Source organism: Lagenorhynchus albirostris, chromosome 1 (genome assembly GCF_949774975.1).
Source record: "Lagenorhynchus albirostris chromosome 1, mLagAlb1.1, whole genome shotgun sequence".
NCBI classification, from domain to species: domain Eukaryota; kingdom Metazoa; phylum Chordata; class Mammalia; order Artiodactyla; family Delphinidae; genus Lagenorhynchus; species Lagenorhynchus albirostris.
The window spans coordinates 37,279,133-37,306,153 of record NC_083095.1 but is presented as its reverse complement, the minus strand read 5'-3'; the positions used below and the strand labels follow the sequence as shown (position 1 = coordinate 37,306,153).

General features: G+C 37.9%; 1 protein-coding gene and 1 long non-coding RNA gene across 2 annotated transcripts in view; both read right to left on the bottom strand.

Annotated features, from left to right (window-relative positions):
- Positions 1-603: 603 nt before the first annotated feature.
- Positions 604-6,540, bottom strand: LOC132529823 (uncharacterized). Its single transcript, XR_009543583.1, has 3 exons — positions 6,445-6,540; positions 1,294-1,370; positions 604-687 (listed from the first exon to the last, which is right to left on the bottom strand). It is a non-coding gene; the product is annotated as an uncharacterized LOC132529823 (long non-coding RNA).
- A 7,888-nt stretch (positions 6,541-14,428) lies between these two features.
- The window catches only part of LOC132527781 (uncharacterized), a 30,178-nt gene continuing 17,585 nt past the window's right edge, over positions 14,429-27,021 (bottom strand). The window contains exons 5-7 of the mRNA XM_060163827.1: positions 18,177-18,401; positions 17,122-17,337; positions 14,429-14,663 (exon numbers count right to left, since the gene is read on the bottom strand). Of these exons, the coding sequence (XP_060019810.1) occupies positions 14,649-14,663; positions 17,122-17,337; positions 18,177-18,401 (456 nt within the window). The 3' untranslated portion in view covers positions 14,429-14,648. The remainder of the gene's footprint in view (positions 14,664-17,121; positions 17,338-18,176; positions 18,402-27,021) is intronic.

The following is a 27,021-nucleotide window of genomic DNA, read 5'->3' as shown; positions in this document are numbered from 1 at the left end:
TATGTACAGAATGAAAAAGTACAAGATATGAAAAAGGGAAGGCTTTTTGGTAAAGATAGAAGCATCACTTTAAGGATTTATAACTGTTTTTCTTCACTTTTTCAATCATAGGTGAAATAGAAACAGTTTTATCAGTTTTCTACAATAAACAAAATTAAAGTTAGGAATATTACAATAATATATGATCATTTTCTTTGCCCAAATTATCATCTATCATTCAGGAAAGTCTTTTTTTAATCTAAGGCAAATCTTTCTTGAAAAAAACTCATGGAAAGCAATTTTTCCATTCAGGTATATCAAGGGTCTTTATTGTTCCCTATACTTTTTTCAGCCTGGGATGATTCATAAACACTTTATTCATAAAGATGGGCAGCTGCTCTATTTGCTGAGTGAGCATCTGAATTTCGTATGAAGATCTTCCTTTCTCTATAGCAAAAGAAAAAAACACTTCCTGATAGTTATCAGTTATGTTTATAGTGACAAAATCAAAATTAATATTCAGAACCACAGAGTTTACCAAATTGGCTAATATCAAAATCTAGATTTTTAAAAAGAAACAAATTTGAAAGAGTAACTCATCTATCTGTCAATATACTTACAGACTTCCAAGATGGCTCATTTGCACCAATTTCCTGAATCCTCTCTTTCACAGCTTCCTCCATGGCTGGTATGGGGACAACACTGTTGCTGGGAAGAGTAAACAACTGACTAAGGAATTTCTGATAGTGGAATCACAGTTTTAGTTTTCCAGTGGAATGAACACAGACGTGTGTCTGTTTTTCCTTATGGATCAAATCTTTTCAACATTTATCTCAAATTTTCTGCCTGTCTTTTGGTCCTTCAAAGTGAAAAATGTTGTATCTTTCAAAGTTCTTGGCCAGGAGGGCTTCATCTTTATCCTAAATATACTGACATACATGTTAAACTCCCATTTCGAATTTAATATGAAGACATCTATTTCCCTCCTTTTGAAATATAAATACAGTCATAGTATGAAACCTTAGGACAGAAAACCCCACATAGAAAGAAAGACTTATGAGTCATCAAATGAGAATGGTAACAGGGGTTGAAATGATGGTACTGGGAAATCATTTCTAGAATTCAGTAACTGAGTATAGAGAAGGAAAATTTTAAAGGAGATCAAAAAGATGAAAGTTAGAAGACAGTAGGTTTTAGCTTAAAAAAATAAGAATTTTCTTAAAATTAGGGCTGTCTGAAAATGTAATGGCTTTTGGAGGGGGTGGGCAGTAAGTCCTTGTCACTGGAAATATTGAAATAGACACAGATAAATACCTGTAAAGAATGTTGACTGAAAACTTGGTATACGAACTTTAATATTGCGTCCACTTCTAAGATTTTGTACTTCTGTGCTGCAGATGAAAAAAAAAATACAAGTTCAGGATCACAATCACAGTTCATGATAGAGTTGAGGATTAGAATACTAATCCTGACTAAGACTTCTAAATCCTGACATAATGCTCTGAACCAGAGTTTGATGAATGTCATGTAGCTTAGCAAAAGTGTGCCAAGGAAGCAAAAGGGTTTTTCAGGTCTGTATTAAGTGAATAAATGAGAGGGGAATAAAAGTCCTCTAAAGCAAGAACAGGGTATGAGAGGAAATGTCCAAAGAATAAAAACGAACAAAGCAAAAGAATTTATCGTTATACTTGTATTTTAATTTCACATATATTTATTTGGTGTGCTCTGTATACATAAGGTAGTGCTACATATTCCTGAGGACAGAAATAAATTAGATAGTATCTACTCACTATGTTAATAAATACAATAATAAGACAAAATATAAGTGCCATAACAAAGTATAAACATTTTCTATATGAACTGGAGAATAAAGAGATCATCTGGAATAGAGATGACCCAAGGAACAAAAATAAATTTCCAAAAAGAGATGGTATTTGAGATGGTTCTTGAGAAGTGGATTCATTCATTCAACAACCAAAAAATTCACCACATTGCAGGTTTGGTCATTCATTCATTCCATAAATTTAAGTATTTTAGACATATTTATTGAATTCTGCTAAATTTCAAACATGGTAAGTATTCAGCAGTGAACAAAATAGATAAAAATCTCTGTCCTCAAATAACTTATACCCAGCAGGGAGTAAGGGTGGAAGAGAAAATAAGTTAAACCAATAACTTATATATATTCGACAGAGATAAGTACTATGGAGAAAGATAAAATAGGGAAGGGGGACAGTGTAGGAAGGGTGAGGGAGGTGTTGCAATTTCAAAGTGAGTGGTCAGGGAAGGCCTCACCAAGAAGGTGATATTGGAGCAAATACATGAAAGAGCTGATGACAGAGTGAGCTCTGCAGATATCAGGAGGGAGAGCTATAGGAAGTAGGAAGAGTAAATGCGAAGGCTTGATGTGGAAGTGAGAATGGTGTGTTTGAGGACCAGTGCAACTAGAACGAGAAAGAGAGAAAGCAGAGAGGAATAAGGTCCAAGGTGATAGGAACTCTACTGTGGTAAGACCTTGTAGGCCAGTCTGAGGCTACTGTGAAGACTTTGGATAAAATTTCCATAGGAGGGCTTCCCTGGTGGCGCAGTGGTTGAGAGTCCGCCCGCTGATGCAGGGGACACGGGTTCGTGCCTTGGTCCGGGCAGACCCCACGTGCCGCAGAGCGGCTGAGTCCGTGAGCCATGGCCGCTGGGCCTGCGCGTCCGGAGCCTGTGCTCCGCAACGGGAGAGGCCACAGTGGTGAGAGGCCCGTGTACCGCAAAAAAAAAAAAAAAAAATTCCACAGGAGTGAGTGTAATCTAGGTAGAGGGAAAAGCAAGAACAAAGATGGAGAAGCAAGGGGAAGGGGGGAAATTTTGAGGAGCACAAGAACTCTTTCCAGGATCATAGTATCTAGAGGAGTAAGGGAGATAAATAAGGGTGGAAAATATAATAGAAAAGGCCTAGATATAACACAGAAGCATTGGAATTTAATTTCTGAGTCAATGGGAAAGTATTAAAAGCATGAGTGAAAACACTGAAGCTGTACTTTACAACAATTAGGATGGTTAGAATAACAGAGTCTAATAACAGGCAGCTAATAAATGCAGAACAAATACTATAATTTTTTTAAAAATTTTATTGGAGTATAGTTGATTAACAGTGTTGTGTTAGTTTCTGCTGCACAGCAAAGTGAGTCAATTATACATACACATATATCAACTCTTTTTTTAGATTCTTTCCCCATATAGGTCATTACAAACTTATGGTTACCAGGGGGTAAGGTGGGGGTGAGGGATAAATTGGGAGACTGGGATTGACATATACACACTACTATATACACACTACTATATACATATACACACTACTATATACACACTACTATATTCATATACTACTACTATATAAAATAGATAATAAGGACGTACTGTATAGCAAAAATACTATATTTTAAAATATCAATATTTTGTCATTCCTAGTGAAATAATTAATTCAGGTAAGGCTCATCAATGAGCTCTAAAGCCATTAAGTGAAAAATTGATGGGAAACTAGATAATCTCACAGTGACTTAATAATGGTTACAAGACATCATGTAAATAACAACCTCAATGGTGTAAAAGTAAAAGTTTAAGTGAGAGAAGTCAGGAAATAGAACAGGGAAAGAGAATGAAAGGAAAGAGCAAGGACAACAAAAATCTTCACTAAATTAAAGATCAAGAGGTATCATAAAGAGTTGAAACAACAAGAAAAAAAAGTGTCAGTATATTAATTTAAATCACAAAGATAACCTATGGAAGAACTAAAAATAATATAATTCTACTGTGAAGATGAGAGAAAGGCAATGAAGAACTAGTGCCAGTTATCTAAATCTTCCACCGTAGGTGGAATTCAAGAGACAATTTCTAAAGTTGAATTCAGAAAGGAGAAAGCTCTTCCTTGCGGTAGAATGCCAGTAATACAGAAGTAATGATGGAGTTAGGAAATAGATACATGGAGGAAAGTTTGATGAGAAAGAGAATATTTAATATTATATATATACAAGGATATGTTTCTTTTTATTATTTTAATTGACATTTGAAAATTCTTTGAATTCTTTTAGTCTACTGACACAGGGTACATTTGGTTGAAAGAGAAAAGGCAGAGTGAAGAGACCATTCCAGAGTGAAAAGAAAGAGAAAAGTCAGAGTAAAAAGAAACCAGGCCCTATGTGAATATGAAAGGACAAGAAGATACCATGGCATGACGTAGAAGCTGGAAAAGGCAAACACATTATCCCCTAGAACCTCCAGAAGGAATGCACCTCTGCCACCACCTTGATTTTAGTTTGCTGGACCTGTGTAGGACTTCTAACCTACATAACTGTAAGATAATACATGTGTGTTGTTTTAAGCACTGGGTTTGTGGCAATTTATTTATTTATTTAGGCTTTGCCGGGTCTTAGTTGCGGCATATGGGAGCTCGTTGTCGCATGTGGGATCTCTTAGTTGTGGCATGTGGACTCTTAGTTGTGGCAAGCAGGTGTCTTAGTTGCGGCACACAGGTTTCTTAGTTGCGGCATGTGGACTTTTAGCTGCAGTATGCGAACTCTTAGTTGCGGCATGCATGCGGGATCTAGTTCCCCAACCAGGAATCAAACCCAGGGCCCCTGCTTTGGGAGTGTGGAGTCCTACACACTGGACCACCAGGGAAGTCCCTGTGGTAATCTGTTAGAGCAGCAGTAGGAACTAATACACCAGCTCTCCTCCATTCACTCTTGCAAACATGAATGTCAATTATATCTGAACCCATACCTGGATTCAGATATAATTGTATGCCCCCAATATTAGCTCTTATATTTAGGTCTATGATTCATTTTTAGTTCATTTTTGTATATGGCACAAGACATGAATCAAAGTTTTTGCTTGCTCTCTTTCTTTTTTTTCTTTTTGGCATATGGATCCAATTGTTTCAGAATCATTTGTTGAAAAGACTCCCGTTTCATCACTAGATTGTCCCTCTATCTTTATTTAAAATAACAACACAACAGATGTCCATATATGTGTGGTTCTCTCTGAACTTTCTATTCATCCCATTTATCTTTTTATTTATCTTTACATTTATCTTTACACTAATATCACACTGTACTGATTACTGTAGCTTTAAATAAATCTTTTTTTTTAATAAATCTTGAAATCAGATAGTGTTAACCCTTCAACTTTGCTACTCTTTTTCAAAGAATTTCAACAGTGTTTGGCTATTCTAGGTCCTTTGCGTTTGCATATGAATTTTACAATCAGCTTGTCATTCTTATAGATGATGATAGTACTCTTCTCCCAAACAAACTTTATAAAAGTAAAATGAAAATTATTTGGCACCCTGAAGTAAAAATGGAAAAACAGTAGTGTAACTCTTTACTTTCCTGATTAATAAAATGAAAACACAAAGGGGATTTCATCAAGCACTAGAAAAGCATTAAGAAAATGCTTCACCATGCAGGCGTAGAGAATGGATTTGAGGACACGTGGAGGGGGAAGGGTAAGCTGGGATGAAGCGAGAGAGTGGCACTGACATATATACACTACCAAATGTAAAACAGATAGCTAGTGGGAAGCAGCCGCATAGCACAGGGAGATCAGCTTGGTGCTTTGTGACTACCTAGAAGGGTGGGATAGGGAGGGTGGGAGGGAGACGCAAGAGGGAGGGGATATGGGGATATATGTATATGTATAGTTGATTCACTTTGTTATACAGCAGAAACTAACACAACATTGTAAAGCAATTATACTACAATAAAGATGTTAAAAAAAAAAAAAAAAGAAAGAAAGAAAAAGAAAATGCTTCACCAAAAGCAAAAATTCCAAAATGTGAAAATCAAATTTTGGGTAATTCTTCTGTGAAATTCTTAAAATAGCCCAAATTTTTGTTCTTCAATACATACTTACCCCTTCAGGGAAGAAGCATAAATAATAATTCCATTGTCTATTCCTAAAACAAAGATTAGATATCTCAAAAATTGGGACTCTAATTCCAGGGAAATGCTCTTACAGCAGTGAAAGTATATCCCAATTATGTATTAGTCATAACAGAATCAATAGGAGAAAGCTCAGAGATCACCTAGAAGTTCTCAACCCAGATGACATATTAGAATCTCAAAGAGGAGTTTAAAAAATACGTATGCCTGGGCCCTACCATGAGTTCTGATTGATCTTAACTGATCTAGGATGGAGACTAGGCATATATATTGTAAAAGCTGCCCAGATAATTCTAATGTGATGATAGAGAAGGACTGTCCAACTATTTATATTTTCTTTTATATATGATAAAACTAAGGCAGGGAGAAATTGACTTTCTCAGGAACGGAACTAATAAGTATTAACTAAAACAATAGAATATAATATTTACCAAAAATTGTTATTAGTTATTGGTGATAACGATACTACCCCCAAAACACAGTGCCTTAAAACAACAAAAATGTATTATCTAACAAGATTTTGAGAGTGGCTTACTTGAGTGATCTGGTTCAGGGTCTCCTGTGACATTGCTGTCAAGTTGTCACGTGGAGATGCAAACATCTGAAGGTATGACTGGGGCTGGAAAAAAATGCTTCTAAGGTAGCTCATTCACATGACTGTTGGCAGGATGTTTCAGTTCTTCCCTGGCTATTGGGAGCAGGCCTCAGTTTCTTGCCACAAGGGCCTCTCCAAAGCACTGTTTGATATGTCCTCAGGATAGGGCAGCTGGTTTACCAGAATGAATGATCCAAGAGAGGGAGCAAGGAGGAAGTCATGATGCCTTTTATGACCTACAGACATGCCTCCACTGCTGCCATATTCTACTCATTAGAAGCTAGTTACTAAATCCAGCCCACACTCAAAAGGAGGGGAATTAGCCACCACGCTTTGAAGGAAAGAGTATCAAAGAATTTATGGTCTCATTTTAAAACCACTACAGGAATACTGTCTGTTTGGGTTTTTCACGTAAAACAATGTATTTAAAAATTATATACTCCTGCACTGGGGATACAAAGAAAAGAGACAGAGGCAAAAACCTTATAGAACTTACCTCCTATGACAAGAAGGACAGTAAATAAGTATAAAAATTAATAAAATACTTTTAGATAGTCATAAGTGCTGCAGATAGAAAAGAATAATGTAACCGTGATCAGGGAAGGGAAATGAGGAAGTAACTCTTGATAGTGTGATTAGACAGGCCTCCTATGGATATATTAAGATAACAGATCATACTATACATTCTATTAGAAAACCTGACTTTATCATCTAACAAGGTGAGGGCTGCTAACAAAATACCATAAATTGGATGACTTAAACAACAAACATTTATTTCTCACAGTTCTGGAGACTGGGAAGTCCAAGATCAAGGTACCAGTCAATTCAGTTCCTAGTAAGCCCCCACTTCTTTGCTTGCAGTGTCTTCACTCAGATCTCTTTTCTTCTTCCTGTAAGAACAATAATCCCAACATAGGGCCCCACTCTCATGACATCATCTAAACCTAATTATCTCCCAAAGGTTCACCTTCAAATAACATCACATCGAGGGTTAGTTAAGGCTTCAATATATGAACTTGGGGCAGACAAAATTCAGTCTAATATACATACTACTATATATAAAATAGATAACTAATAAGAACCTACTGTATAGCACAGGAAACTCTACTCAATACTCTGTAATGGCCTATATGGGAAAAGAATCTAAATAAGAGTGGATGTATGTATACATATAGCTGATTCACTTTGCTGTACACCTGGAACTAACACAACATTGTAAATCAACTATACTCCAATAAAAATTAAAAAATTCAGTCTATAGCAGCTATCTTTCATATCTATACATTTCAATATTTCCTTTAAAACTACATCCATCTTGATGGAAATCTGTATCCTTTTTTTTTTACAATTGTAAATAATGCTGTGATAAACACCTTTATACATATATCTTTGTGTACATGTATAAATATTTCTGTAGGATGAACTCCTAGAAGTGAAATTATTTGGTCAAAGTAAACACATATTTAAATTTTAGATAATATCAAACTGCCCTTCAAAAAGGTTGTAAAAATGTACACCTCCTCAAAATGGAAGAAAGTTTCTGTAGTTACTGCTAGTGTGAACATTTACATCAAAAGATTTTACTTATCTCTTACAAATGGGCCATTCTTGGTCTTCATTTTATTTGATAAATATGTAACATGTGACATAGTTAATTACCCTTTCTTCTACAAAACACTTTCTTCACTTGTCTTCTAAGGCTGAATCCTCACCTGTTTTCCTCCTAACACAATGGACTCGTCTTTTTGATCTTCCTTCCTGGTTCCTCCTCATCTCCTTGAATTCTAGACATTGAAGTGTCATAGGGATCAGTTCTCAGTCCTCTCTCTACCTACACCCATTCCCTTGGTCAGATCACATCCAATCTCATGGATTTAAATACCACATCTCCACTTGGATGACTAAGAGGCATCTAAATATATCTAAAGCTGAATTTATCATCTTAACCCTAAAACCTGGTCCTTCCACAGTGTCACCTAATATATTTCAACTCAGTAAATGGCAACTCCATCTTTTCAGTTGCTCAAGCCAAATCCTTGGTTTCTTTTTCTTATGCCCCAACTTCCTCTCTTCTTTCAGATTTCTGCTCAAATCAGATCCTGCCTCCCATCACCGTTCCCTACACTCTTAATTTACCTATTTTTTTTTTAAATAGCATGTCTTGGGAATTCCCTGGCAGGCCGGTGGTTAGGGATTCGCATTTCCACTGCAGAGGGCCCATGTTCAATCCCTGGTCCGGGAACTAAGATCCTGCAAGACGCGTGGTGTGGCCAAAACAACAACAAAAGCATGTCTCAATATGTAAAATTAGAGTATATATTTTTTCAGTGGATCATTGTCTCCTCATCAGAATATTAGCTGAAGGTAGAAACTTAGCTGGTTCTCTATGGTATCTCCAGCACTTAGAGCAGTGTTTTTGGTTGTTGTTGGCATAGTGGCCACTCTATATAATTATTTGTTCAATAAATGAATGAATTGTACAGGTCATACATAGATAATATAATTGGAAACCAGGCCGATGAGGTGGCAAAGGCAGATAAAGCATCCAAGGTTCGGGCCTAGCCTAGGCACTAATATGGAGCTTTAAGCAACTTATCCTTCAAAGTCTTTTTTCATCTGTAAAATGGGGTTTATGCCATATTCTTCAGAAAACAAAGACACTTGGAATGGTCACTATCTACTTGGACAATACACAAAAGTTTCACTACCTGCAACTTCTAGGAACATTTGCTTCAATTCTCCTCTTAATTTCACCTGCTCAGGTATAACACGACTTGAGCGTAGATTTTCAGAGGCTCTTAGGTTGTATTTCCAAAATGTCCGCTTAGACAAACTCTTGAGACTTGTAAAGGCAATTATCAGGAAAAAAAAAAATCGCCTAATTCCATTATGGTGATGGTTGCAGAGCTCTTTAAATATGTTAAAAATCATTGAATTGTACACTCAAAACAGGTTAATTTCATGGTATGTAAATTAATCTCAAGAAAACTGTTAATAAGAAATTAGAGATTCTCTAATTCCATATATGTGGCTCCCGTAAGATATCATCAGAATTTAAGAATAAGGTAAAAGCCATCTACCAAAACCCCAAAACGGAAAATGAATAAAGTTCAATAGATGAGCTCTGCCATTGACTTACACCATCCTAAGAAATGGTCTGTAAAAGAAACCCAGATATTTAGTGCTATTTGAGTAACAGATAAATTAGAGAACTGCATCGGGATAACTGTAAGCTGAGCGCCTAAGAACCAGCCAAGTTCCTCGAGCACAGACAGCACTCAACGGACTCAACTTGCAGGACCAGAGGATTGCTCCCCAGTCCTGCAGTCCCGCTCCCCAAGCAAACGCCCAATCTCACTTCTCCAGAGTGGACGTCTACGAGGAGTGTCCGCCCTCGTTGGTCACTTGGCATCTAACCCCAGATGTGAGTGGGGGATCGGACAAAGCCTAGACTCGCAAAGCTGACGACCCTCCCCGCACTGGCCAACCTGGGGTTACCCCGGACGCTGAGGGAACCACGCGGGCTGGGCTTCAACCTTGGCCGAGCATCAGATTCGCCTGAGAAGGCTTTCAAAACTGTCAGGGGCATCACCCAGTCGCTCCGATTCAGTTTCGGGGTGGGGGCCCTGACACCAGTCTGACGGAGCCGGGGAGCAACAACGCCGGACGCCGCCCCACACTCTGCAGCTCTACCCACTGCCGGCCAGCCCGACGCCCGCCAAGCTCCCCACGCGGGAGCCGGGCCAGAACGCTCCAGCACAGGTCCCGCGCCCGCCTCCCGCGCCCGCCTCCCGCGCCCGCCTCCCGCGCCCGCCTCCCGCGCCCGCCTCCCGCGCCCGCCTCCCGCGCCCGCCTCCCGCGCCCGCCAAAATGGTCTCCCGCGAGACCGCCCCTCGGCTCCGCCCCCTGCCCCGCCACCGAAGGGCTGATTCCCTCTTCAGCTGGTTCCCCGCCCACACGAAGGCGAGATCTGGAACGGCTTTTTCCACCAGCCAATCATTTCCGTCAGCCAGTCACCACCAGTTCCTCCGCATCTCCTTCGCCCTCATCCGTCCGCAGTGTCACACGGCACTCGCCCTACAGCCAAGGGTTACCCACGTTCCCGCCTCAGTGGGCTGCGCAGGCGCAACCTGGTTTAGTGGAGCGCAGGCGCAAACTTGCGAACGGCTGTAAGGAAGAGGAACGGATGGTTCCGCGCGTCCCTGGAGGGAGTGGCTCCTCCAGTTTGGCTAAGTCCTCAGTGGAAGCTTGAGTAGGAGTGCTGCACAGGAAGGTGGAGTTCGCCTCTGCAGCCGCACTTGTCGCTAGGGTGTGTTGGAGCGCAAGCAAAGGTTCAGGGTAGGGAAGGGGCCCTAATAGCCTTTGTTTCGCGGAAGGAGACTTCTGTAGTTGGAAGTTCCGAGTCTGGTAGACTGGGGAGGAGGGGTTGTTCCCACCTTGTCAGACCTGCGCACAGGCGCCTTGCCCCTGAGGAAAGAGTCGCCGGGCAAGAAAGTACCTGGTGGCTGCCTGCTGGCTCCTGTACTTATGTGGCAGCAAGCCGCATTAATCTGACGCGAAAATGTTTCTGCCAGGATAGTGGGGGATGCCTGGAATCTAGAGTCGAACTCAGAAACCCAAACCTTATTTCCTCTAAGAAAATTCGAGTTCAGCCCAGGACAAGATCAAGGGTTACATGGCAGGTTAGAGACAGATGTTCAACAAGAGCTAAAGTCTTCTTGCACGCCATTGCTATTTTCCACCGTGCTGAGTGGAACACATGCTAAATGGAGCTCCATAAATTTACCATTTCTCCTCAAACTCTTGCTGTCCTCCATATGTCGTCTCCCCAGTCTTGGACCTAGGGTCAGTTTCTTGTATGGCCCCTTAGAAAATTCAGCATTCCAGTTGACCTCTCCCTGTCCCACACCTGAAGGAGATCTAAATGCTTAAACTAGTGGATCTGGTTGTCATGTTTACTTTTGGTCATTTGGCTAGTTTCCAGTTTGGGGCAATTATGAACAATGCTGCCATGAGTAATTTTGTAAATGTCTTTTTGTAGAATATACATACATATTTCTGTTACCTATATATGTAGGAGTGGAGCTGCTGGTTCATAAGGCATGCCTGTGTTCAATTTTAGATGCAAACTGTGGGAGGTTTCTAGAATAATGGCTCCCTAAAAGTGTGCTTGTCCTACTCTCCGGAACCTGTGAGTATATTGGGCTACATGGCAAAAGAGAATTAAGGTTGCTAATCAGCTGACCTTAAAATAGGGAGATTATTCTGGATTGTCCAAGTGGGCCTAATGTAATCACAACGATCCTTAAAAGAGGAGGGAGGCAGGAGGAGGAGAATAAAAGAAATAGTCGTACGAAAAAGACTGGGCAGACTTCATGACCCTGGCTTTGAAGGTGGAAGAAGGAGGCAATGCGCCAAGAAAGTGGGCATCTTCTAGAAGATGGAAAAGGCAAGGAAATGGATTCTCCCCTCCCCAGAAGGAACTTAGCTCTGAGACCTCCAGAAATGCAGGATAATAAATATTTGTTTCAGCCACAAAGTTTGTGATAATTTGTTACAGCAGCAGGAAACTGATAACACTGCCAAACTTTTCCAAAGTAATTTTATCAATTCATACACTTTGAGAGCTTTGAAAAAAAATGTCCATACTTTACCCTCACACCACACTCACTGAACTGGAATCTCTGGATAAGCCCAGAAAAAGAAATGATTTTTTAATTAGGTGATTCTGCTGCATCTTGAAGGTTGAGAACTATTTGTCTAAATCCTTAAATCTAAATTCATGTCTCATTGAAGAACAGAGTGGCAGCGATTTGGCCACAAGATAAAAGCAGTTCTAGAAAAGATTTGTTCCAGGTAGTGGAAGGGTTCCTCTCCCTTGTCTGCTCAGAGTTAACATAGCTAATCTTTTACAGTTAACTCGTTGAACAATCAGTTTCTACTAATACAATTCATAAAGGAGCATTAAGACTAAGGACTCTGTACTTGCAGAAGATTTTTCTTTAACATGCTTATGAAGTGGCTCCTTGAGACACTTCCACATCTTGGCACGTTCACCTTCATGGAGAACTTGACCCCAAGAGCTGACAGTACTTGCAATTCCTCAAAAAGAAGGAGTTGGAGAAGTGGGGAAACAGCTAGCCTGGCTCGTTGAGTTGTGCAGTCCTTCCAGCTCTTTGTGCTGAGGCCGCAGCAGGCAGCTGACCCTTGGGCCATGACCCTGGGGAATCCTGAACAAGAAGGTGGTTTTCTTAGAGGTTGGGTTGCAGGTGGAGGCTCTGGACAGGGTGTCCCTTCATTTCCTCAAGGATATTCTTCAGAAGAAAGGTAAGTGAACTTCTTACATTGCATCCAGGGATCCTGGAGTCAACTTACTTGGTAGTGATACCACCAACTGCTGGGCCCCCCTTGGCAACAAATTCAAAAGTCCTAAGAAGCCCTGGGCAGTTTTCATTAAAAATATGTCATCTAAAAAGAAATGAAATTGAGTTACTTGTAGTGAGGTGGATGGACTTAGAGGCTGTCACACAGAGTGAAGTAAGTCAGAAAGAGAAAAGCAAATACCATATGCTAACATATATATGGAATCTAAAAAAACAAAGGTTATGAAGAAACTAGGGGCAGGACAGGAATAAAGATGCAGACGTAGAGAATGGACTTGAGGACATGGGGAGGGGGAAGGGTAAGCTGGGATGAAGTGAGAGAGTGGCATGGACATATCTACACTACCAAATGTAAAATAGATAGCTAGTGGGAAGCAGCCGCATAGCACAGGGAGATCAGCTTGGTGCTTTGTGACCACCTAGAGAGGTGGGATAGGGAGGGTGGGTGGGAGATGCAAGAGGGAGGGGATATGGGTATATATGTATATTTATAGCTGATTCACTTTGTTATACAGCAGAAGCTAACACAACATTGTAAAGCAATTATACTCCAATAAAAATTTTATATATATATATATATATATATATGTCATCAAAAGGAATGAAGAGTGAGCCAGTGTTCAAACTATAAACTAGTAGGAGCTAACAGTTCAAGTACTTTCCTGACTAGTGTCAAATGTCAGTTTCCCTTTAAAATTTGAAATACTCCATGGCATGCTGAGCTCCAGAGTGCCTTGGCACACATTTGAGACCCATGGCTGTCAGTTTAGAAGTTGTTCTCATCTTTTCCTTGAATGAGTATTCAAGATAACCATTTTCTTCCAAAGTGTTACTTTTATAAGGTCCAGTGTAACTTCACACCTTCCACCCTGAAGATCCCTCTAAAACTAAGCCCCACAGGAGTCCTTTTCAATTGACCACAGCAGGCGCTGAGTGTCCACTCTGGCCTGTTCAGATTCTGACCTGTTCCTACAGAGGACATCTTGGATAAATCTAAAACTACCTTGGAAGATGAGCAGTTTTGTATTCTAAATGAAAAAAATTAGAGATTATATATTTAAAAACAGTCCATTAACTTAGATATCGGCCTACATCTAGGAAAACTGGCAGACACTATAAATACTAAGAAAATTTAAAACACAATATAGTCTATTGCACATTTTTAAGAATTCTTAATGACTTTCCTACCCTTCAGCATTTCATATCTGATTTTCAAACTCTCAGTTAATCAAATAGATAAGATAGATTCAAATTACAGAATATAACTTTACCTAGATTCATAAGGGGGTATAACCAAAAAACTACTCATTCTAGAAACAGGCCATTAACTATAGATATAAATATTCCAACTAAGAACAAGTTTTGATTAATATCCTGCTTAAAATACAGTTAATAAATATAATTAGATACTATATATTACAATTAACAATCCAGACTAGACCACAAGTAAATGTACAAAACAAGATTACAACAAAGAAAAGTTAATTGCCAAATATCAAAGGAGAGAAGAGATTTAAGTGAAAAGTTTCAAATGTGTTTTATTCATAACGTAGCCATATTCAAGATGCTGGAGGAAATGTCCATGTCTGCTGAGTTCTGGTTGGCAGAAATTCTTTATTCATTATCCTATCCAGTCTCACACGCAGAAGCAATGTTTGATTTGTCAGAGGCTTCATATACTTGTATAATAAGCCTTAGGTGATTGATGATTTTCTTGTCTGCTGTTTTCATGTTAAATCCCAGCATCTTCTTAATAGTTTCTCAAAAGTCAACAAGCTACAAAGAACCACAAAAATCAAGACATGTCATTAGTTTTGCTCACCTACTTAACTATGTACAATGAAATTTTTATTAGAAATTTAGTTTTATTAAACATTTCTTTATGAAGTGTACATTATTCTACGTTCAAATGTATTTTTAAGCAAAAAAAAATTACAAGAAATCTAAAATTACCTTTGCATTTTAAGATTTGTTTTTATTTTTACAATCTTATAGACTAAACCTAATTTTATTGCTGCTTGTTTTTCATCCATGAGGTAATTATTTTTTGGACTTCTGATTTGCTGTAGGTAATAGCTGTCCCCTAAATACATATCTCTCCACCCATTCTCTAAAAACTATAGTGACCAACAAGGAGAGCAGATAAAACTCTCCATAAATCATGCCTAAAGCTTAAGTAAAGAATACCACAGACTTCAGTTTTCATATAAGTGGGGAAATAAATATTCTAAACCAACAGAGGCAGCTCCAGAGCCCACACTGGAGTATGCAGTTAGTTTCCTCTGGTGTCCCGGAAAAGGGACAGTTCATAAAGGGGGAAATACGAAGAACAAGTCTGAGACCTGATGAATCAGAATACCGGCAACTGGGGAAGGAAAAGAAAGGGGCTTAGAAGAATGTGAGAGCAGAAATGGCCGATCTAGAGGGCAAGGTTTCTGAGCAGAGAGGGAGCTACTTGGAAGGGTGAGGTGTTCCCTAGAGGCTTCGTGCCAAGGGAAAAGAAAAAAAGCAAGCACTGGAAATTAAGGGACCTATATAAACAAGAGAGTATTGCAAAAACAGACATCACATAAACCCCCACCCCAAAATAAAAGGCTTTACTTCCTAAGTAAACTTTAGCAACTGCACTCACCATGTCAACAGAAGAGGGTGGTACTGAGTTAAGAAGCCTAGTAAGTATACCCTGCCCCCTAAGTACCCTGAGGTAGAAAAACCTGAAATTGAGAGGGCAGGGCAATCAAAGGGATTTTAACGTGAATAGATAAATGGCAAATATCCATTTTAAATTGTTATGAGAAGAAAACAGAAAAGCAGTATCATCCAAACTGTTCAGGTGGTGAAAATACTACCCCCAGAAAAACTGCCATGAAGCAGAGGCAACATGTTTGACAACACCTGAAATGAATTAAATATCAATTAAACAAGGATTTGCAGACATGGGGAAAAAACACCTTTTGAATCAGAAATGCAATAATTTGGAGGGACTTCCCTGGCTGTCTAGTGGTTAAGACTCTGCACTTCCACTGCAGGGGACAGGGGTTCGATCCCTGGTCGGGGAACTAAGATCCAGCATGCTGACGCAGCCAAAAAAAAGCAATAATTTGGAATAGAAATGGACAAAAATAATATCTAGATGCCTAATGGATAAGAAAGATGTGATGATTAAACACAAGCAAGACATCTCAGAAATGAAGAGTAAACTACAGAATGCCCAAAGAAGAGATCAGAATGAAAATATAATAAGGGAGGGACACTGAGAGAATAAAAACAATTAAGAAAATGAATATGCAGAAGTTAAAAAAGAGAAAAAAAAGAAAATGGTAATATCATGACTTTTGGTTTTAAGAATCTCTTATGGAAATTCGTTAAAGTTTCATGTTTCTTGGGCTTCCCTGGTGGCGCAGTGGTTGAGAGTCCGCCTGCCGATGCAGGGGACACGGGTTCGTGCCCCGGTCTGGGAAGATCCCAGATGCCGTGGAGCGGCTGGGCCCGTGAGCCATGGCCGCTGAGCCTGCGTGTCCGGAGCCTGTGCTCCACAACGGGAGAGGCCACAACAGTGAGTGGCCCGCGTACCACCCCCCCAAAAGAGTTTCATGTTTCTTAAGAAACATGTATGGGGGTGTGACATGTAATCCCACAATAGCCCCAAATTATCATTTAGGCTTTAGAAAATTCTCTTAAAATATCTGCTTTATAAATCTAGTGAGAACCTAAGCAAGTTTAGAAGCACTACCCTCTTGTCCAAGAAAGTGATCCAGCCCCACAAAAATGGTTTCCCCTTAACTTTCATTTTCTCTCATCCCTACCCTGCTTGTCTTTGGTTAGTCAGAGGACGTGTACACAAACCTAAGCTATGATAATCATATATCCCATTCCTTGCCACTGTGAATTCACTAAGAATAGGCATTTGACCTAAGCTGGGCTTGTAAGACCCTTTCTTGGGATTCTCTCTCCTGTCACAGAAAATCTAACTGTAAAATTCTGTGGCTGTCAGCCAGACAGACAAGCTGACAGAGAGCTGCCAAGAAGAATGTGAGAAAGGCCTTATATTGAAGATTCCAGGTGCTAATCTGTGGCCCAGGTGCATCCCTGCCTTCTCAGAGCTCTGGTTGTTTAACTGCCTTTGATTCCACAAGCCTATCAATTCTCTTTTGTCTAAGGTAGTCTAAATTGAGGTGGGTATTTATCACTTCAACTTAAATAATCTTAATATAGTAATTAAAAAAAAACAAACCTCTTCTTGTTGTCCCGGTACTTCTTCAAGTGTGCTCTTTGCTGTGCAGAGCTCAGGAGTGACCGTTTCTAACATTTGATGGGCCCTCTCTTTGTCCCACCTTGCATCTTGCTCAGCAGAGTCTACTGTAGTTTCCAAGTCTGTTTCCATAACTGCCTTCCCTTTCATTGCTTCAACTTTTGTTAAAGATTGCCTGAGCTTCTCAATTGTTTTGTCCTGTGAGGGTATAAGGTTGGGGGAAAGGGAGATGACTGTGACTAAAACTCCTCTAAATAACAGGCATGATACATAATAACTCATGCTTTTTTTTTCTTCTTTTTCTTTTTTCTTTCTTTCTTTTTTTTTGGAAGAGCTAGATAATGGAAAAGAAAGAAAATTCCACAACTTATGAATTAAGAGGACATTTCTCCACCATCATGCTCAATCAATAACCAACAGTTACTGAGCACTTTTATAAACTAGGCACTTGGGATTTAAAGGGGTTTAACACATGTTCCATGTCCTCAAAAGTCTTATAGTCTGTGCTAATCAAACACAGAAATAGAGAAAATAACTGTCTGCAATAAGAGAAATATTCTTGATAATCAACTGGCAAAAAAAAAGTTGATCAGTAAGTATCTAGTGTATATTTGGTTTCAGGCATAAAATGTATGTTTGAAATACTACAACTGGAGCTTGATATAGAGAAGATCCAAAGAGCATCCCCCCAAAAATCACTAAAACTTTTAACCATTAACCCAATAAGAAAGACAAAAGTATGACTGAAACAAAAAGCAAGGGATCTAGATACCTAACATTTAGAATACCGGTTACCTTTGAGGAGGATACCTGGGGGCTTCAGTGGGATTGATAATACTCTGATTCTTAACATGAGTGGTAGATTTGTAGCATCTAATTTTATTATTCTATATGCTTTAATATTATATATATATTCTTTTATATGTATGTAAAATAATTTTAATGTTAATTTTTCAAGTTCAAGGAGAAACATGCAGCAAAAATAGAAACAGACCAAAGCTTAAGTGAATTTTTGAAAGTCTCATTTTTTTACTTACTTTAAGGACATTTACTCTTGTCAGTTGAGTTTTCATAGTTTTATTTGACAATTTAAAGTCACTGAGCTGTTTCTGAAGTTTATGAATATTCTCCTCTAATCTTTGAGTTGTAACAACCTTCAAATTCTGCTGAATTTTCAGTAATGTTTCTTGCTTGTTGTCTTTCTCTAGCTGCTTGAATGTTTTGCCATGCTCCATCTGGGAAATCTTAGTCTGGGCGTTTTCCTTTACAGAAATCAACAGTATTAGAATTAAGAAGTTATGCTTTAAGATGGTGTTCTACAGTAGCATACCAGATCTACTCTACACTGACAAACTGTAGACTTAATTCTTACATAAGTAGAATAGTTTTCACCATAAATATGCATTATTAAAATAATCCAGAAAATAAAATATGACAATAAAAGTGATGGCTTAAGGCTAACAAGGGTACAGTTAAGTATACAATGTTATAAACACCAGGTGATAGTAGAGATTAGTTCAACTTTTCTAAGAATGTATTATAAGGAAATAATAAAATATTTAGATAAAGACTCAAGCACAAAGATATTATATACAACATTATTCATAACATGAAGAAATAAAAACAATGCAAATGTCAAAAAATAGTTAAAATAAATTACATGTGATTGATTATACATTCATTATAAATAAAGTTTTCAAAAATATTTACTAAGAGAAAGTACTAATGATATAGTTAAATGACAGAAGTAGGATGAAGAAAAAATATGCTATCTCAATTATGTTAAAATATTCTTGGAAAATAATCATAGGAAGATATACCTATATGTTAACACTGGTTATCTCAAAGGGGTAGAAATACTGATTGTTTTAACTGTATTCTTTCTACTATTCTGTACTTTATAAAGTTACTACCAGAAAAAAAGAGAGAGAGAAAGAGAGAGAGAGAAGAGGTGTAGATTTAATGAAGATACCACATATTTTCATTATATAAAAACTAAAAAATAGTAAAATATATTGAAAAGAACCACTAGTTCTTTCAGAAAAGGAAACAGATACTCCAGGCAAGACTGGTTAAAGAAGGAAGAGAAAGTGAAAATACACAGTATTACAAAGGAGATATATACAAAACTAATGTACATAAATTAATTTTATTAAGAGAAAAAAGTTATTAGAAGACAATGGAGTAATGCCTTCAAATCTCTGTGTGAAAATAAAGTCTAAATTCAACTATAAATTGAGCCTGAAGTTTAAAAAAAAAATTAGCTTTCGACAAAATTCAACACCGATTTATGATAAAAACCCTGCAGAAAGTAGGCATAGAGGGAACTTTCCTCAACATAAAAGGCCATATATGACAAACCCACAGCCAACATTGTCCTCAATGGTGAAAAACTGAAAGCATTTCCACTAAGATCAGGAACAAGACAAGGTTGCCCACTCTCACCACTCGTATTCAGCATAGTTTTGGAAGTTTTAGCCAGAGCAATCAGAGAATAAAAGGAAATAAAAGGAATCCAAATCAGAAAAGAAAAAGTAAAGCTGTCACTGTTTGTAGATGACATGATACTCTACACAGAGAATCCTAAAGATGCTACCAGAAAACTACTAGAGCTAATCAATGAATTTGGTAAAGTAGCAGAATACAAAATTAATGCACAGAAATCTCTGGCATTCCTATACACTAATGATGAAAAATCAGAAAGTGAAATCAAGAAAACACTCCCACTTACCACTGCGACAAAAAGAATAAAATATCTAAGAATAAACCTACCTAAGGAGACAAAAGACCTGTATGCAGAAAATTATAAGACACTGATGAAAAAATTAAAGATGATACAAATAGATGGAGAGATATACCATGTTCTTGGATTGGAAGAATCAACATTGTGAAAATGACTCTACTACCCAAAGCAATCTACAGATTCAATGCAATCCCTATCAAACTACCACTGGCATTTTTCACAGAACTGGAACAAAAAATTTCACAATTTGTATGGAAACACAAAATACCCCAAATAGCCAAAGCAATCTTGAGAATGAAAAACGGAGCTGGAGGAATCAGTCTCCCTGACTTCAGACTATACTACAAAGCTACAGTAATCAAGACAGTATGGTACTGGCACAAAAACAGAAAGATAGATCAAGGGAACAGGATAGAAAGCCCAGAGATAAAGCCACGCACATATGGTCACCTTATTTTTCATAAAGGAGGCAGGAATGTACAGTGGAGAAAGGACAGCCTCTTCAATAAATGGTGCTGGGAAAACTGGACAGCTACATGTGAAAGTATGAAATTAGAACACTCTCTAACACCATACACAAAAATAAGCGCAAAATGGATTAAAGACCTAAATGTAAGACCAGAAACTATCAAATTCTTAGAGGAAAACATAGGCAGAACACTCTATGACATAAATCACAGCAAGATCCTTTTTGACCCACCTCCCAGAGAAATGGAAATAAAAACAAAAATAAACAAATGGGACCTAATGAAACTTCAAAGCTTTTGCACAGCAAAGGAAACCATAAATAAAACCAAAGACAACCCTCAGAATGGGAGAAAATATTTGCAAATGAAGCAACAGACAATGGATTAATCTCCAAAATTTACAAGCAGCTCAGGCAGCTCAATAACAAAAAAACAAACAACCCAATCTAAATATGGGCAGAAGACCTAAATAGACATTTCTCCAAAGAAGATATACAGACTGCCAACAAACACATGAAAGAATGCTCAAATCATTAATCATTAGAGAAATGCAAATCAAAACTACAATGAGATATCATCTCACACCAGTCAGAATGGCCATCATCCAAAAATCTAGAAACAATAAATGCTGGAGAGGGTGTGGAGAAAAGGGAACACTCTTGCACTGCTGGTGGGAATGTGAATTGGTACAGCCACTATGGAGAACAGTATGGAGATTCCTTAAAAAAACTACAAATAGAACTACCATATGACCCAGCAATCCCACTACTGGGCATATACCCTGAGAAAACCATAATTCAAAAAGAGTCATGTACCAAAATGTTCATTGCAGCTCTATTTACAATAGCCCAGAGATGGAAACAACCTAAGTGTCCATCATCGGATGAATGGATAAAGAAGATGTGGCACATATATACAATGAAATATTACTCAGCCATAAAAAGAAACAAAATTGAGCTATTTGTAATGAGGTGGATAGACCTAGAGTCTGTCATACAGAGTGAAGTAAGTCAGAAAGAGAGAGACAAATACTGTATGCTAACATATATATGGAATTCGAGAAAAAAAAAATGTCATGAAGAACCTAGGGGTTAGACAGGAATAAAGACACAGACCTACTAGAGAATGGACTTGAGGATATGGGGAGGGGGAAGGGTAACCTGTGACAAAGCGAGAGAGTGACATGGACATATATACACTACCAAACGTAAGGTAGATAGCTAGTGGGAAGCAGCCGCATAGCACAGGGAGATCAGCTTGGTGCTTTGTGACCACCTGGAGGGGTGGGATAGGGAGGGTGGGAGGGAGGGAGACGCAAGAGATATGGGGACATATGTATATGTATAACTGATTCACTTTTTTATAAAGCAGAAACTAACACAGCATTGTAAAGCAATTATACTCCAATAAAGATGTAAAAAAATACTTGTCATTTATGCAAGTATTCAAAAAATTTTTTCTCTCCAAGACACCATTTCTTAGGAATCTATTAGAGGATATAACCCAGCAAAATAAGAAAGTAAACAAAAAGAGAGGAAGACAAGAGATTCATGAAACAGTGCAACCTAACCAGGAGATTGGAGAAGAAAAGTCACAGGATTATAGCTGTGCCCAGGCTGACAGAGCAAACAGTCCAGACCGACACAAGAGAATTAAGGACTTTGGATGAGAAAGAATGGGAGATTTTTATAGATTAGAAGATCCTCCGATGCAGTATTTGGGGAAAAAATTAATAAGTGAATGTTAAAAATTATACATATGAAACACAAGGAAAGTATTAACTCTAGGAAAAATAACATGCACTACAAGAAAGGAAAGGTCACAAGAGTATAATACTTGCCATTTTGTAAACACTATTTAGTGTCATAGTGAAGTAAATGCTGATTATGGATTTAGCTAAAAATATTGATATAACAATACTGGGAAGATGGAAGGGGGAGTTGGGAAAAAGATAAACCTTCATCTGTCATATAATAGGAAGTCAACAGATAATGTCTAAAATAAATAACTCAAGATATAGCAATATAAGCAAATTATTTTAAAAACTGGAATTAACTACCAGAAGCAACAGCTAAAGGGGTTAAAAGTAGTTCCCTCTGGGAAATAGGATAGATGGAGGTACAGAAGTGGGCTGCTTTTCAATAGAAGACTCTTGTTATATTTAACGTTTTTAAAATGTACATATGTATAACATATACATATAAGTGTAAAAGGTAAAAAAAAAATCTCTTAAATAACTTCAGCTCAAAGAAGAAATGGAAACCAATAGTAAAAGTATAAACATATAAAACATAGTAAAAGGACACTTCTTATTAAAATGTATTGGACAAGCCACAGAGGAATATTTATAGCCTTTGATGCTTTTATGATTTAAAACAAAGGACCAAAGAAAAGCATATTTACATAAAGAAAAAGAGAAATTAGGGGTGTAGATTTAATAAAGATACCATATATTTTCATTACTTATACATAAAAAATAAATGGTAAAATGTATAGGGAAAAGAACCATTAGTTCTCTGGAAAGATAAAATAGATGCCCCAGGGCTTCCCTGGTGGCGCAGTGGTTGAGAATCTGCCTGCCAATGCAGGGGACACGGGTTCGAGCCCTGGTCTGGGAAGATCCCACATGCCACAGAGCAACTAGGCCCGTGAGCCACAGCTACTGAGCCTGCGCGTCTGGAGCCTGTGCTCCGCAACAAGAGAGGTCACGATAGTGAGAGGCCCGCGCACCGCGATGAAGAGTGGTCCCTGCTTGCTGCAACTAGAGAAAGCCCTCGCACAGAAACGAAGACCCAATACAGCCAAAAAATAAATAAATGAATAAATGTTAAAAAAAAAAAAAAAAGATGCCCCAGGTAAACCTGGTTAAGGAGGAAAGAGAGAAAGTAAAATATTAGAAAGGAGAAACATACAGAATGCATAGATATAGAAAAGATGAAAATAATTCTAAACACTACTTTGTAACTCAGTGGCAATAAGTTGAAAACCTAAAAGAAATACATTGTTTCCTAGAAAACAATATAATATTCAACTGTGTCCAGAAAATCCAAGAATTCTAGTAAAGAAAACTATTGGACTTAATAAGTAAATTCAGTAAGGTGGTATATAATTTTTAAAGATATAAACATATCAAAGGCTTTTATCTATATTAGTAATAATCATTTCAAATAGAAATAGGGAAAATATGCCACTCGTAATGGGCAGGAAATCTATTTTCCTTCCTGACCTAGGAGTAAACTTTACAAGAAAAAATTACATGAAGGACTTTTATAGGACTTATATGAAAGAACATTATAAAATCCTATTACAGTACACAAAATAAGATCTGCTAAAGGGAAGGAGGACATGTACCAAATTATCAAAAATTATCAATTTTCAAAAATCATACCATTACAAAGCCAACTGAGTAAACTACAAACAATATTTACAAATTGCTACTTTGACAGGTATAAAATTTACATTGAATATTCAACTCATACAGTGTAATCATTAACCTACTTTTATTTTTGTCCTCTGTTGTTCCTTTAAATGTATTCTGTGGAGTTAATTCTTCATTTGCCATTAACTGAAACTTAGGGCAAGGCCATGTTTTTCCTGATCACTTTCAGTTTAATGTAAAACTTATAACATTGCCTTTACTAAAAGGTACCTTTACAACAACAGGTCAAGAAATTATAAAGTAAAAACAACCAAATAGTAATATTAGACATGACAAACATAATAGCTGAAATGAACAACACAATAGATGAGATAAATAGGATGGATAAAGCTGAGAACAAATTGAGTGAGTTGGAAAATCAGACTGAGAAACTCTCTGAGAAGGTGGCAAGAAAGGCAGTACCAATAGGTGTGTGTGTGTGTGTGTGTGTGTGTCTGTATAAAGAGAGGAAGATTTGGCTAACACAAATGTGGGGTCTGGCAAGTCCAAAATCTTCAGGGCAGGCTGGCAGGTTGGAGTCCCAGGGAAGAGCTGATGTTGCAGCTCAGGTCCGAAGGCAATCTAGAGGTAGAATTCCTCCTCTAGAGGGGACCTCAGTCTTTTCTTTTAAGGGCTTCAACTGCTTGGATGAGGCTCACTCATTATGGAGAGTAATCTGCTTTACTCAAAGCCTTCTTGTTATGTTAATCACATCTAACATGCAACATCTAGACTGATGTTTGATCAAGCATCAGGGCACCATATCTTGGTCAAGTTGACACATAAAATTAACCATCATGCAAAGAAATGAAGGATAGAATTAGAATTGCCAACGTTCTGTTAAGAGTCACAGGAGGAGAAAGAGTAGAAAAAGAAGAAAAGTAAAAACAAAAAAAAAACCAAAAGAAAGAAATCAAAAGAAAATAAAGAGAGGAAAATGTTTAAATAAATAATGGTAAAATTGACAGATGAAAGACTTAGATTTAAAAATTCATGGAGGGCCAAATAAGAGAGATAAGGTAAAACAATATACCTAAGCACATTATAGGGAAATTTAAGAATATTAAAGCAAATGAGAAAAATTTTAAGGTTTCCTGAGAGAAAGAACAGATCACCTACAAAGGAATAAGAATCACATTTTTGTTAGACTTTTCAACAGTAACAGAGGATGCAAGGAGATAATTTTAAAGAATTTAATGAAGGAACTTTGAACCTAGAAGTTTATATCCAGCCAAATTGTCATTCAAATATGAGGGCATACTAAAAATGTTATCAGGTACACGTGGTGTCAGAAAGTTTGCCACACAAAGATCCAATTTTTTAAAACTCTCTTGTGGAAACACTCAAATTAGGAGAAAAATCCAAGAGGAGGCTTCAAGAAATATGCAACTAAGAGAAATCAAACATGTTGGTCAAATTTGGTGGTTGTCTAAATAATTAGGACCAAGTAAAAGAAACCAAATAAAAGATATATCATGCAACAATGAACCCCCCAAAAATTGCATTAGTGATCATAATTTCTGAAAACAGAATTTAAGGCAATATTTTATAAAGGACAAATAAGAGAATGTTTTATAGTGCTTAAAAGAACAGGATAGCAAAATCATCGTGAGCACATATGCTCCAGTAATCTATAAAACAAAAACTGATAGAACAGCACAGACAAATGGATGAATCAAAAATTATACTTGGAGGAGTTCCCTGGTGGTCCAGTTGTTAAGAATCTACCTGCCAATGCAGGGGATATGGGTTTGAGCCCTAGTCTGGGAAGATCCCACATGCTGCGGAGCAACTAAGCCTGTGTGCCACAGCTACTGAGCCCATGCTCTAGAGCCTGTGAGCTGCAACTACTGAGCTCACATGCTGCAACCACTGTAACCCGAGCGCCTAGAGCTCATGCTCCAAAACAAGAGAAGCCACTGCAATAAGAAGCCCGAGCACCTCAACGAAGAGTAGCCCCTGCTCACCACAACTAGAGGAAGCCCACGCACAGCTATTAAGACCCAGTGCAGCCAAAAAGAAATTTAAAAACAAAAACTATACTTGAAGAATGTAGCATATCTTTTCCAGAATCAAGTAAACAAAAATAATCAGAGGTACAGACAATCTGAACCATACGAATAATATGCTTGAGCATTAGCTATTTATAGTGCTTTATACCCAACCAAGAAAGAACACATTCTTTATAAGCACACATGGCACAGCTACCAAAACAGACCAATCACTGGCCATGTAGGAAGCCTCAATAAATTCCCAGGGATCATGTCATACTTCTACCATGTTGTAATAAAATACAAATTTTTTAAAAATCCTATACATTTGGAAACATAAAAATGTATTGCTATATTTAAAATAAAAGATAAGGGAAACAGTACATGTCAATATTTGTGGAACAAAGCAAAAGTAGTTCTTGACAGAAAAATTATGGTTTAAATGAGTGCATTTATCAGAATATTCGAAAGGTTAATCATAAACCAGTTGCTCTTATTTTTCTTCCTCCTATTCTTCTTCCTTTCCTTCTTTCCCGTTCTAAACAATTCAGTCCTAAAGCCATAGGCATCTGCACAGAATGAGAAGGGAAATGCTGAGGCTCATAGCAGGCCTACAGAACCCAAGCAAGGTGACAAAAGTGTCTGCAGAAGAGGGCTGCCCTGCAGAGGGACTCAGAGCCTGATCACATATGGAGAGGTGACCTGTCATGGAGTGTTGGAGCCTGAACAGGGCAAGGAAGATGTGTATACCGTTCTGGAAATCAACAAGAACAAGACAGGAACCCAAATAAGAAGATGGGTAAAGGAAACAAACGGGCAGAAACTAAAAAACCAAAAGATGAAAAACATTAAGGAAATGCGAAACTCATTAATAATTAGAGAAATGCAAATTAAATTAACAATCATTTTATACCTGATGGAATGGCAAAAGTTAGGAAGCTGCTAGTGTCAGGAAATGACAAGAATGTGGAGATTCAAAAACCCTCCTGTATCTCTGGTGGGACGATTTATTGTTCTGTGAGAGCTGACTGGCAGTACTTAGTCATATTAAGTGTATGTATACACTATGAGCCACCAATTCAAATCCTGACTTAACACCCCTAAGCAATTCTCTCTGGAGTCCATAAAGGGGACTTGTACCAGGATGCTATCAGTGATGTTGTTTGTGGTAGCATAAAAATAGAGGTAACAAGGCTATTTACCACTAGAAGAAGAGACAGGTAAAATAAATAAATAAATAAAAATAAAAAATTAAAACCATGG